This window comes from Harpia harpyja, chromosome 5, assembly GCF_026419915.1.
Source record: "Harpia harpyja isolate bHarHar1 chromosome 5, bHarHar1 primary haplotype, whole genome shotgun sequence".
Taxonomy (NCBI): Eukaryota; Metazoa; Chordata; class Aves; order Accipitriformes; family Accipitridae; genus Harpia; species Harpia harpyja.
The window spans coordinates 19849184-19861927 of NC_068944.1; the positions used below are offsets into that span (position 1 = coordinate 19849184).

The 12744-nt window shown below is 40.1% G+C and overlaps 1 protein-coding gene across 1 annotated transcript in view; it reads left to right on the forward strand.

Moving 5' to 3' along the window:
* The window catches only part of PIEZO2 (piezo type mechanosensitive ion channel component 2), a 314868-nt gene that overhangs the window by 213601 nt on the left and 88523 nt on the right, over positions 1–12744 (forward strand). Inside the window, exons 9-14 of the mRNA XM_052788207.1 lie at positions 731–862; positions 1859–1897; positions 3702–3840; positions 4243–4379; positions 6492–6728; positions 11628–11751. Coding sequence (XP_052644167.1) covers positions 731–862; positions 1859–1897; positions 3702–3840; positions 4243–4379; positions 6492–6728; positions 11628–11751 — 808 coding nt within the window. The remainder of the gene's footprint in view (positions 1–730; positions 863–1858; positions 1898–3701; positions 3841–4242; positions 4380–6491; positions 6729–11627; positions 11752–12744) is intronic.

Below are 12744 nucleotides of genomic sequence, written 5' to 3' on the forward strand. Positions count from 1 at the left end.
GACAGTGTGTGAAAGATGCTAAAATCAAGGTAGCTGACATCCACAGCTCTCCCTTCATCCACTCAGCCAGTTGTTTCAGCATAAAAAGCAATCGGGTTACCCTTGGTAAATCCGTATTGGCTTTTTCCCATCATCTCGTCTGACATGTGAGCATGAGCACACACAGATATTTTTATGGCTTGACTCAGAAGCAAGGCTAGATGAGCCTAGATGGATGGCCAGCACTGACTACTGTGTTACATATTGAGGCATGGATTGGTGAGTTAGGTTAGCCTTTAATGGTAGGTATATATGCTCAAAAGGTTTTGATCTTTTCAGTTCTTCAGTTGTTCAGTGAAGCAGAATTGGCTTTTCACATATGTAGGCAGATGAGAAGAGTGAATTTTCTTTCAATACACTGCCTTGAAAATTAAACAACTGTATACTAGCTTATGGTATGACTACACAGTAAGGTAAGGTAGTATGCGGAGATCTGTGTAATTCTGGTATCTTGTAACTATCAGGGAACATCTTGGCATTGATAGACTAGCAGTTATAGAAAAGCTCTGTCATCATTTCTGAAAATGTTATCTCAGTAAGTCATTTATCATAGACCAAGTGCATTAGACACTAAAAGATGTTTCAAAGACATGCTTTGGAGAGGCAGCGTCAATTAGGGGAAAATTTAAATTCCTCTGGTAAGATAGTTATTTAGAGAGCTATAACTAGTTTTGTCATTTGTATTGTTTAGCAGATGCCTGATGAAGAGAAATCTGTTAGCAGGGAAGATGACAAAGAAATAGCCTGCAGCCCAGTTCCAATGACAGCAGAGAGAAGACGCAGTCTGTGGTATGCAAGCCACTATACAACTGATGAGAGAAAAGTAAGGCTGGAGGGGGAAGGGTCTCTGCATTAACTGTATTTCAATCAGTCAGTTAATTTTATCACAGTTACTTGGAAATTAAGGGAAGCAGCGTTATATAGGTTGCAAGTGAGAAAATCTTCATGTGTGATTATACAAATCAGATACAACATCAAGACTGTGTCGCATAGTAGGAATATATTTTGTAAAAATCAGTAAAACAAAACCAAGAGCCAGTGTAAGGAAATAAAGGAAGAGCGTGCTCTATGTTTTTGGCTTCTGCATTTAAGAAGTTTAGGGCCAGGCTTTTGGTATGAGGCCATTATCTTTGTGAAAAAGAGCTAGAAAGTCTGTCAGGGAGCTAAATCCTGATGTAGAGATCTGGTCTGCCTTGTAACTACTAAATAGCACTGTCACTGGTAAGGGGGCACTGCCATCTGATCTCACCAGCTGCAGTGCAAAATTTCATTTGGCAAGTTGCAGTCAGATTTGGGATATACAAACACTCTGTTGAGCCACATATACTCAAGCCCCAAGAATTCTGCCATAATAATAGTAATGGTAAATGAGCTGGCAAATGAATGAAGTATCACATTTTATATTACTATAAACATTTCATTGGAGGTATTTTTATAATTACAGTAATTCTAATGATCATTAAAAAACTTAGGGTTGAAGCATTGGATCATTAGAAAGACATTAGAAAGCAGTTAATCAGTATAATGCCATACTGATTAATTCTTTGACCTAGTATCTAAAATTTCAATGCAACATTCTCAGTTTTGGTTTAGAATTCACAGGAACATACAGTAAAGTTATGTCAATGCTATGGCACACTAAGTATCATTTTATGGAGCATAGTATACAATTCTGCTGGCTTTTTAAGAATTCTTTCTGAATTTCTTAGTGCAAATATGCAAAAGTCAGCAAATATGCATGCATGTATTCAAAAAGTTAGACTTATTAATGCTTGAGCCATGCTTCTTTAATAATTTGTCCTTGCATTGCTTTTTGCAGCTTCTGTCAATGACCCAAGATGAATACAAGCCATCGGATGTTAGTATACTACTAGTTTTTGTAATTTTGTAATTCTTCTTAATGTGTGTAAATACGGATTACACTGACATACACAGATTAAACCTCAGATGACATTTTAAAAATGTCTTTATTTTTGTTAGCCTGCCATTTACCCTATAACCTTAATTATCCTAAATATAATTATCTTTTGCTTCCTTAATAATTGCACTGAGAAACCACTGATTAACCCTAAAACTGATCATTTGAAGTTAAACTGCTTGTAGTAGTACCAACTGGCAAATGATCTTTGCTATTTCATTGGGTTTAAATAAGATATCAAAATATGCTTTCTAATGCAAGCCATCTTTAAACTTGATTTAGCTTCTTTGCTGTATGTTTTTCTTTCATTCATGTTGAAATGCTGACAGCCTTAAAGCATGACTGACAACACATATGAGTTCAATTTACTGACTACAGAAAATCCAAGTCTTTGTTTGAACAGACAGAAATGATCCATTTATCTTGATTGCTATAGACTCTAGCAGACTCTGAAAGCAGAAAGAGTTCAGCATCCACAGAACAGAGATGCGGATGAACTTTGGGAGCAGCTATAACCAAATCTAAATGTGCTCCACAGCCTGTGCTTAGTATAGCTGCTGAATATAACTGAACATAACCCAGATACTATTCTGAAGCCGTCCACACATGCCTGTGCATAGCAACAGGCAAAATACACTCCTATCTCACAGCCTAAGCAGAAGTCAGTCTTTGGCATGTACTACCATCAGTAACCCATTGCATGTGAATTTCTGCTGATACCAGAGATATTTATGATTGTGGTTGCTGGAGCCCTAATTCAAACAAGCACAAGGGCTGAAATATAAGTCACAAGAATAAAACAATGAAAAAGTGTTGAATTAGTACTACCAAGTGGCATAAATGTGGCATCAATAACAATAATTACCACAACTGGTTTTATTAGCGACAGCAAATGTAGATCTCACCAGCAATAATTTAAAATGGAAAGTAATTTATAACCATTATTTTTGTAACTACTGGAAATAATTAGATGTGAACTGAAGTCTGAAAATTTTGACGTATTAGTTTGCCTAAGGAGGAGGATGAATTTTTGGTTACAGCTTTAACTTAAATGCAGGAGATACAAGTTACTCTCCTAGCTTGGCTGTAAAAAGCCAATTTAACCTGAGAACGGCAGGATGTCTGAAGGTGGGCTCACTGAGTTACAGTGTGTGCACTGAGCCATGCCTCCAACCTTAGCCTTCCCCAGCTGTGGATGGGTTAACTTAGTCCACCTTTACACCGATTTTTCTTTACATTTAATTTCATAGGTAGGACAGGCCAAGAGCATGCAAATAGTCATTTACCATGGCTCAGCTGACTGCAGTAACTTAATTGCTTTTGCTTGTGTATCCACACTTCTATTCCTTTTCAGACTGCTTGTGTGTAAATTACAGCATTACCTAATGCAATGTGGCATTCTGGGAATTTGAAAAAAATTGTGAAATCTTTTGAAGGAAATATTTACAGAAGTTCAAAGTTGCAGCAGCACTTTACTGTTTGCTGAAGAACTTCACTGAAACAAATTTCTAATTCTATTGATATTGCACAAAAAGCTAACAACAATTAATTTTGGAAGCTGTTATGCGCTACTTTTGCATGCCACATGACTATAACATACCAATTTCTTTGGAAGGAAGTAACTGCAGTTACTTGTTAAGCTCCTTTAACACTGGCAATCCAACAGTAGCGAAGCACAGAAGTAGGAGTCACATTCTCCAAAGAGCCACCCTAAATGCAGTGCCTCTCTCCGGTCTCCTGGCAGGTGCTGCTGGTCACAGTGAACGGGAACCCTGCTGACTATCACACCATCCACCCCGTACTGCCGTTAGAAAATGGTCCGGCCAAAGCAGACATGTACTCAACACCGCAGTACAAATGGGAGCCTTCGGATGACATGTCAGGTAGTGAATTGCGTGGGAATTACACTTGGTTCCATATTTTTTCTTATTCTGTATCTCCAGTCACTGCCTCTAGCATGTATTTCATTTTGATAAGCTCTTTGGCCTGTTGAAGATAAGTAATCGCTGTTGCCTTACAATGATGGCTGAAAATACGGCAATTTTCTAAACTGGGCTCTAGGCATATACTATCCAAAATACTTTGCATACCAACGCAGTGATTGTGGGTTTTGCATTGCTTGTCTGTGCTCAGATGTTATTTTTCTTTGGCTCCCATCTTGAGCTTGCTGATTGCTGTAGAAGTAGCCATCAGAGTGACTGCAAGTGAAATCATTCCAGGAGAGAGTGCATATACTACTTTTAGACCAGCATGAATTGCAAATAAGAATTTCTTTTTCTACTTAGAAAAGGAAGAGGAGGAGGAGGAGGAGGAAGAGGAAGTTACTCAGGAGGAAAAAGAAAATGTTAAATTACATGCCCTGGTCTCTGTGTTCCAATTTATCATGAAACAAAGTTACATTTGTGCTCTGATAGCTATGATGGTAAGTACTGGCAACAAAACAAAACAAAAATGCTGTTAATTTGACAAATAAATGTGTCTTCTCAATGTTTTCCTGAAAGTAATTTCATTGGTTGGTTTTCAGTAAGCGTTTGCATCAGGGTTAGAAAATATCAATATGGTGTCTGCATCATTTTGGGTCCATTTTACGTTATTAATGCATAATTCTCAGGCCTGTTACAGATCTATAAATAGGGCAACACGTGGGGTTCTGGGTAAAGCATCACATTTCCAGGACTGGGAACCCTGGCTTTTGTTGTCTGTTGAATGTCAGAAAACCACTGGCGCTCAGTTTTCTATTGATTCCCAAGCTTCTGCATAAGCAGGCTTGTCATGCTTTTGCTCCACTCAGAAATTTGCCTACAAAGTTAAATCATTTCATAGTGATGTAGTAAATTTAAAAAAAATATAGTTCCTATTTCAGGGTGAAGCATGCATCCAGTTACTCTCTGAGAAGAAAAGATCTGTAAAGCCTGATTTCCTATATTGACACAGAAAAGTCTCAAAGAAAATACAGCTTTGTGCCAAGCAAGATTTTGCTATTGTTTTGTTTACCACCCTTATTTCTCTTTCTTGTGTTGTTGCTTGCTTTTAAGCCCACTTGATGCAAATACCTTGAGCTGCACTGTAGCAAGCTTTTGGCATAATGATTAGATCTCTCTATATATTCCCATTGCAAGCTTTGGTTTTACTGTTTTGGAAATGTTTCAACTCTGATGAAATTAACCATAAACCTTCTTGGCCCAATTTTGCATTAAAAATGGTAAAACAAATTAGCTTGGCTGCTTCTTGTTTGCATAAAGTTTCAAACTTTACTTGCTGTCCTTTTAACAGGAAAAGTTTCTCAACTAAATGAGGCAGACTCCTTGTGCAGAGTCTGGATCAGGCCTGATGGATTCTGAGACATTAGCAAGTAGTTATTTTCATATTGACACGGTGCCTCTTTTTCCTATTTTTTAAACTCACATGCTTCTTATGATCTGCTCTGCCTTTTTAATTCATTTCTAGGGTCCTATCTCTCAATACCAATGGAGAAGATCTATATGAAGACCTTTCTTGTAGTTTAATAGTGAGACACTGCTAGCTTTTTTCTTAGTGATATATCCCTATTTTATATGACCCAAATTAATTTATGAATTTATTTATGGTGTGATCTGATGCAAGTTCCACTTATACCATAGCCAAAGACAGCTCAGTGTAAGTTATTTTCTCATATGGGGACAGAGAACTAGCATATTGGTGTTTTTCACATACCCTTAAAAGACATCATTTCCACGGGGGCTGAGCTAAACTGATTGAAATATTCTTAACGTTTCATACCTTCCTATTTAAATTGAAAAGGAATCTAAAATGTTTTATTGACAGTTACTCCACAGTTATACCAGCATCTATATAGCTGAATTTAGTCCTAAATCGATAACACAGTGTTAATAAAAAAACACTTAAAGCACCAACCCTTTTCCCTGAGTGTTTAATAGAGCAGGTTTCAGTAACTGATTTCTGGAAGCTATAGAAAACATTCTGTAGTTGTGAGTATTTCAGGTAATCTGTCATGGTTAGCGTAGACTACATGTTCTTCAGGTTAGGTGTGTGCAGTGTGTGCATACCATAGCTTTCCATTTTAAATTGATTCCGCAAAAGCTAGAACAGTATGGAGATAGCATAGTTTTGTAAGTCTGTCAAAGGCCTTGAATGTAGTAGCTATTGAATATGTTTTGCTATTCCTACTCTAAATTCTTTGCTGCTAGTTTTGCAAGAAGATCCTGTGTGCCCAAAAGTTAGTCTGTATTTTCCATCTCATTTAGTTTGGTGTAACGAGAAGCAATGAGTCTGCTTACAAACCTTACCAAGGTGCAGTTACTGCACAAAGCAGGGTTCACCCTCAGCTGTGGGCTTCTTAAGCATCCACTTTCTGTGTGTTCTTCAAGGGGTTTATTGTAGCTGGCCCAGTAGTTGATTAATATGGGCGAGAGTCTCATGACAATTAAAATGTGCACTAAGTAGAGAAGCATAAGTTATGTGTAACTGGCAATACGCATCAATGTTGTTCCTGAATGTATCTGTGAACATTTTTTTTCTCTCTTCCTTCCACAAGGCATGGAGTATCACGTATCACAGCTGGTTGACTTTTGTGTTACTGATCTGGTCTTGCACATTGTGGATGATTCGGGACCGAAGGAAATACGCCATGATCAGTTCACCATTCATGGTTTTCTATGGAAATTTACTGCTAACGTTGCAGTATATATGGAGTATTGAGCTCAAGAATGATGAGCTTCCTCAAGTATCTGGTTTTTTAGAAAGAAAGGAACCTGGGGAGTTGGCGTCAAAGGTAGGTGTTACAAACAGCTGAGATCTATTTATGAAACCACAAAATACATTGTGATAAAAAATGCAGATCTCTTGGCATTTCTTTAAGAGTGAATCCTCAGTATTCAGTATAACCATGTTCAGTAGCAGTTCTACAGTGAAGGATAAGTCATTAAAAAATAGTGTTCAGAAAATTGCTTCTTGCTTGTTCGGCTAATACCAAAACAAATGTTTCAGACATCTTTGTAGGTTTTCATGATAATTCTGTAGAAAATTCTTAGTGGATGGAAGTTGCTCACTTGTTTGGTTTTATAAACTGGATGCAAAACTAGATGTGATTTGATTTGTTAGATTAGTACCCATGGGATGTCAGGTCTGTCTCTGAATATGATGGCAATTGGAACAGTGGTGTCATTGCAATTACCAATACTACTCACTCCCTTATGATTTGGCACAAGCAGCAGTACATAGCTGTCACCGAGCTTTAATTCTTCATCCTTACACCTGAAGCAGCATGAGTTGGAATCCATTTCAGGTCAGAAACAAGAGAGTTTGTTGACCTCAGTGCATCATAGATTTCTGTCTTTGATGTCTTGAAAGCACTACAAAATGCATTTTGTTTGGCAAGTTTGCTTCTGGGGGAGGGAATGAGCATAAATAGGAAGTTGTTTCCTAGAGCACCCAAGAGGGGAGTCTCAGAGAGTGCATCTAGTTGGCAATGCTCCCCTTGCGCTAAGTGAATCACTTCCCTTGTGACTCCTAATTACCATTTAAGGTGATTCTGTAAGTGATTTTCTTTGTTGGCAGTGCCCTTTGGACAACCATTTCTGGGTCTTTAATGTGTTTGAAAATTAGTGAGTGCTGTATTATTTCTCTCATAAAGGTAGGGCTAGTTTAGTAAGAGAGCTAAAGCTCGAGGGGCTCTGCAAGAGAAGTTCTACAGTTTCTCTCAATGACTTTGTAAATCTCTAAGGAATTTTAACTGTCTTAATATGTCAGCCCCTCTGACATTGTTTCTTACTAGCTATATCATGAAATAGCTTATCTAAAACTGGCTGGTGTCAAGAAAGGAGACTGTTGAGTATATATGATGATTTGGCCACAAGCATAAAACTAATAGAAGATGTCTGATGGGGTGGTTTAGGCTGAATATAACGCACTCTGTAAATTTCACAGAAACGCAGAATGGTTGAGGCTGAAAGAGACTTCCAGAGGTCATCTGGTCCAACTCCCCTACTCAGGCAGGGCCATCTAGAGCTGATTGCCCAGGACCATGCCCAGATGGCTTTTGAATATCTTCAAGAATGGAGACTCCACAACCTCCCTGGGCAACATGTGCCAGTGCTCGGTCACCCTCACAGGAAGAAAGTGTTTCCTCATATTCAGAGGGAACCTCCTGTGTTTCAGTGTGTGCCCATTGCCTCTTGTCCCATCACTGGGCACCACTGAAAAGAGTCTGGCTTCATCCTCTTTGCACTCTCCCTTCAGGTATTTATAGACACTGGATGAGATTCCCCCTGAGCTTTCTGTTCTCCAGGCTGAACAGTCCCAGCTCTCTCAGCCTTTCCTCATAGGAGAGGTGCTCCAGTCCCTTCATCTTAGTGGCCATTCAACTGGACTCTCCACTGCATCCTTGTCTCTTTTGTACTGGGGCACAGCACTCAAATTGTGGCCTCACCAGTGCTGAGTAGAGGGGAAGGATCACTTCCTTCGACCTGCTGGCAACACTCCCCCTGATGCAGCCTGGGATACCATAACCTTCTTTGCTGTAAGGACACATTTGCTGGCTCATGTTCAACTTGGTATCCACCAGGACACGCAGGCCTTTTCTGCCAAACTACTCTCCAGCTGGTCAGCCCCCAACATGTAATGGTGCATCAACTGGTTGTTCCTCCCCAGGTGCAGGACTTTGCACTTCCCCTTGTTGAACTCCATGATGTTCCTGTCAGCCCATTTCTCCAGCCTGACGAGGTCCCTCTGGAGGGCAGCACAACCCTCCAGTGTATCAGCCACTCCTCCCAGTTTTGTGTCATCTGCAAACTTGGTAAGGGTACACTCTGCCCCATCATCCAGATCATAAATGACGATGTTAAACAGAACTGGATCCAGTGTTGACCCCTGCACTACATCGGCAGTCACTGACCTCCAACTAGACTTTATGCCACTGATCACCACCCTCTGAGCTCAGCTATTCAGCCAGATTTCACCTCACTGTCTGCTCATCCAGCCCATGCTTCATCAGCTTGTCTGTGAGGATCTTACGGGAGACAGTGTCAAGAGCCTTCCTGAAGTCTGGGTACACAACATCCACTGCTCTCCTCTCATCTACCAAGTTAGTTATTTCATAGTAGAAGTTTATCAAGTTGGTCAAGCATGACTTCCCCTTGGTGAATCCATGCTGACTATTCTTGATGATTTTCTTGTCCTTCATGTGCCTGGAAATATACCCAGGATTAGCTGCTCCATGACCTTAGAATCATAGAATGGTTTGGGTGGGAAAAGACCTTTAATGATCATCTAGTCCAACCCCCCCTGCTGTAGACAGAGACATCTTTCACTAGATCAGGTTGCTCAAAGCCCTGTCCAGCCTGACATTGAACACTTCCAGTGATGGGACATCCTCAACTTCTCTGGGCAACCTGTTCCAGTGTCCCACCACCCTCACCTTCCCAGGGAGTGAGGTAAGGTTGACCGGCCTGTATCCTCCATCTTGCCCTTCTTGAAGGCAGGAGTGACATTTGCTTTCCTCCAGTCTTCCGGCACTTCTCCCAGTCACCACAACCAAAGATTATTGAAAGTAGCCTCTACAGTGACACCAGGGCCCTTGCCCCACTCGGCAGTGGGCCCACATTTTCCCTAGCCTTCCGTTTTCTGCTTATATACTTACAGAAGCTCTTGTTGTTCTTGACATGCCTCGCCGGACTCAACTTCAGGCCTTGGCTTTTCTAACCGTGTCTCTGCATACTCGGCCAGTGTCTCTGTGTTCCTCCCAGGTTACCTGGCTCATCATCCATCCCCAGGCAGAGCCCATGTGTTCCAGCTGTGCTGTCATACAAATCGCAATTCCACCTCCACATCTTACTGGCCCGTGCTTCCTAAGACTCTGTATCTCTATTGCAGCTATGCAAGCCATCACACCCTGTCTCTGTGATCCCAACAAGATCGTAGCCCTGCACAGAGGTCTCTAACTCCTCGTGTTGATTCCCCATGCTGCATGCATTAGTGTACAGGCACTTCAGAGAGGCACCTGGCATGCTGATTTCCCAGAAAGGATCTGGAGGGTTTCCCTGTAATGGTGCCTTGAAGGCATTTCCCGGCTTACAGACAAATGCCTGAGGTCACCCTGCATAAGCCCTGTTTTGTTGATTATGTGTTTCCTTTCTTCACATCACTCCAGGCACCCTTTGCTTGTCAGCCCTGTCCATCAGTCCCTCTTAAGGCTGCTAGTAACTCTGTCCCTCCCTTTTATTCCTAGTTTAAAGTCCTTTGAACAACAGTTGAATTTAAATAAAGATTGGATACTGTATTCTTCAAAGAGAGGAAAATAGAAAGAAATGCACTGTAATTCTTTCTGCATAATTTTCTGCATGCTATGTGTGTGTTTCCTGATCTGAAAAGGAAATAAAATGGATACTGTAAAAGGTGACTAAAAGCATTTCTTTGATCTGCAACCCTTCAAGACTTTTCTTAGAGCCAGCTCTGGCTCTGGAAATCCTAAAGAGAACAAGGAGTAAATGTGGCGGGGAGACGGAGCTAATCACTGCAGAACAAATCCATGTTTCACAATACCAAAGGTTTGTGTTGCAAAAGCCAGAGCTCCAGGAGGTATCTGGTGAAGCTGTGACAATTCACACAGGCTGGCAATCTGCTGCAGCTCAGCGTTAGCTGCAGTGTCAGTGGAAACAGCTGTCACTAGCCTGGGACCTCTCCTTTTCACCGTGAAGTACTTGCACATTAGATGAAAAACAGGAGAGTTCTTTACATTGTACTACTGGCCTTGTCATTCTGTTGTGTGCAAAATACTTGGCTCTTAGATGCTTCCTGTTGGAGATGTTATTCTTCTAGCTAAGTAGTGAAATAAGTCCTGTTCTGCACCACTGAAATCAGTGGAAACTTTGTAGAATGTAAACATAAAATCAAGTGTGCGATGAATAGGCATCATGCTGTTTTCTGAATTTTGGCCATCTCTCAGTACTGCAAGCTTTTGAATTTAGCTTTTTGAAAACACAGAAATACACTTTTCATTAAAGAGATTTATTTATTTCTAAGGTATCCTGCTGTTACTGAATTATCATCTCTTAAAGCTCTTCAAAGAATTAAGAGCCATCTTAAATCTTGTAACTACTCCAAATGCAAGGCATATTCAGTTGACTGGGTCTTCTGTAACTTAAAGACGTAAAAAGAAATTTTTGATTTTTAAATTAATTGCGTTTAAGCACCTGAAGTACCAAACCTCCTAAATCAAAAGATTTAGGATATGCCAAACCCTAATAATGACAATACACTCACCTGCATGTGCTTCTTCCCTGAAAAGGGGGAAAAATGAACAAAAATGAACAAATGGGAATTATACCAATAAATACATAATGAGAAGATCTTTAAAGTTATAAGACGGTAGTTAAAAACTGAATAGAACGGAGTAGAATAGAACCACATAGGCAAATACCTTTAAGAAAAGATGTAGAGTGGTAAGTTATTACTCAAAGAAAAGTGCAAATGAAATAAAGTTGTTTTTAATGCAGGATGTTCCCTAAATGACTTGACTTCCACAAAGATGCACTTTGACACTGATGCCATCATTGCCATTTTCTGATGGCCAGAGAAAACAAAGGCATGCAAAATTATGAAGACATATGTTTGTATTAGTAGGATGTAGGATATACAATTAGTCTGTTGTTTTTGTTTTGATTTTTGTTTGCAGATTCTTTTCACAATTACTTTCTGGCTACTGCTTAGGCAACACCTCACTGAACAGAAAGCACTTCAGCTAAAAGAAGCTACTTTATCTGAGGTCAAAGTTGGAAGTGAAGAAAATGAAGAAAAAGGTAAAGCCAGATCCAACTTAGTCCTTCAGTCATGATAGAAATTCCAGTTACTGCATCTCTGTGATGCTGAAAGCAATTAGCAAGATACCTGTTATTAGCCAAGAAAGATATTACAATATCTATCTGTGCAACTATCTCTTGGGATATAAAAATAAAATGCCTTTGAACTTTAGAAATTCAAATAAAATGAGAATTCTCTTTACTGGAAGGTAATTAAAATGACTCATTTGAGAAATGTCACGGAACGTTCAAATAATCAGTTTACTCCTGTGTCCCAAACTCAAACCAGCAGATTAATTACCCTAGGAGTTTAACCACAGGAGAAGAAGAGTTTACATAGGAAAAGTCAGTTGCTAAATTCCTTGGAAGTTGTGTTTGTACCTAAACACTTGTACAAAACCAGAAGTTAAACTCCTCATTTCAATGGGAAAATAAGCATGTGTACTTTCAGTGCAGGGGCTCATGCTCTCAGAAGCATACCTGAGAGCAAAGTTTACTGCTGCAGTTTCAGCTCATCAAACAGCTCAGTGGCCTGTTCTCTCTTTTGCTACTGGGCACATGTTCCCCCAAACCTTCCTGCCCTTTTCTGTCTCTCTGGATGCTGATCTGAACAAGTTCAACTTACTGAAATGGTAGAAAGCCAGCCCTGGAAGCAGTGATATAGTTTCCTGTTTGATTAATTACAATATTTGTCTCAGTAAAACATCTGATCAGTGTCAGAGCCGAACACTGCAAGGATTTGCAAGGCAAGAGCAAGGAAAGAGTCTGAGAAGAGGGATGGTGAGTGGGACAAAAGGAGTGGGTAAGCCTTTTGATGGTGAAGTCTCAATCTTGTTCTCAATGGGAAGAAAAGCGCTACAGCTACGTGCTATGAGTTTGACAAGCCGTGTTATCTAGATACTTGCTATTGGGTGGACACTTAGCCTGCCCTCCACAAGCCTCACAAGGTTAATAACTGGGGAATCCTGACCTCTTCATAGGGCAAAAGCAGCT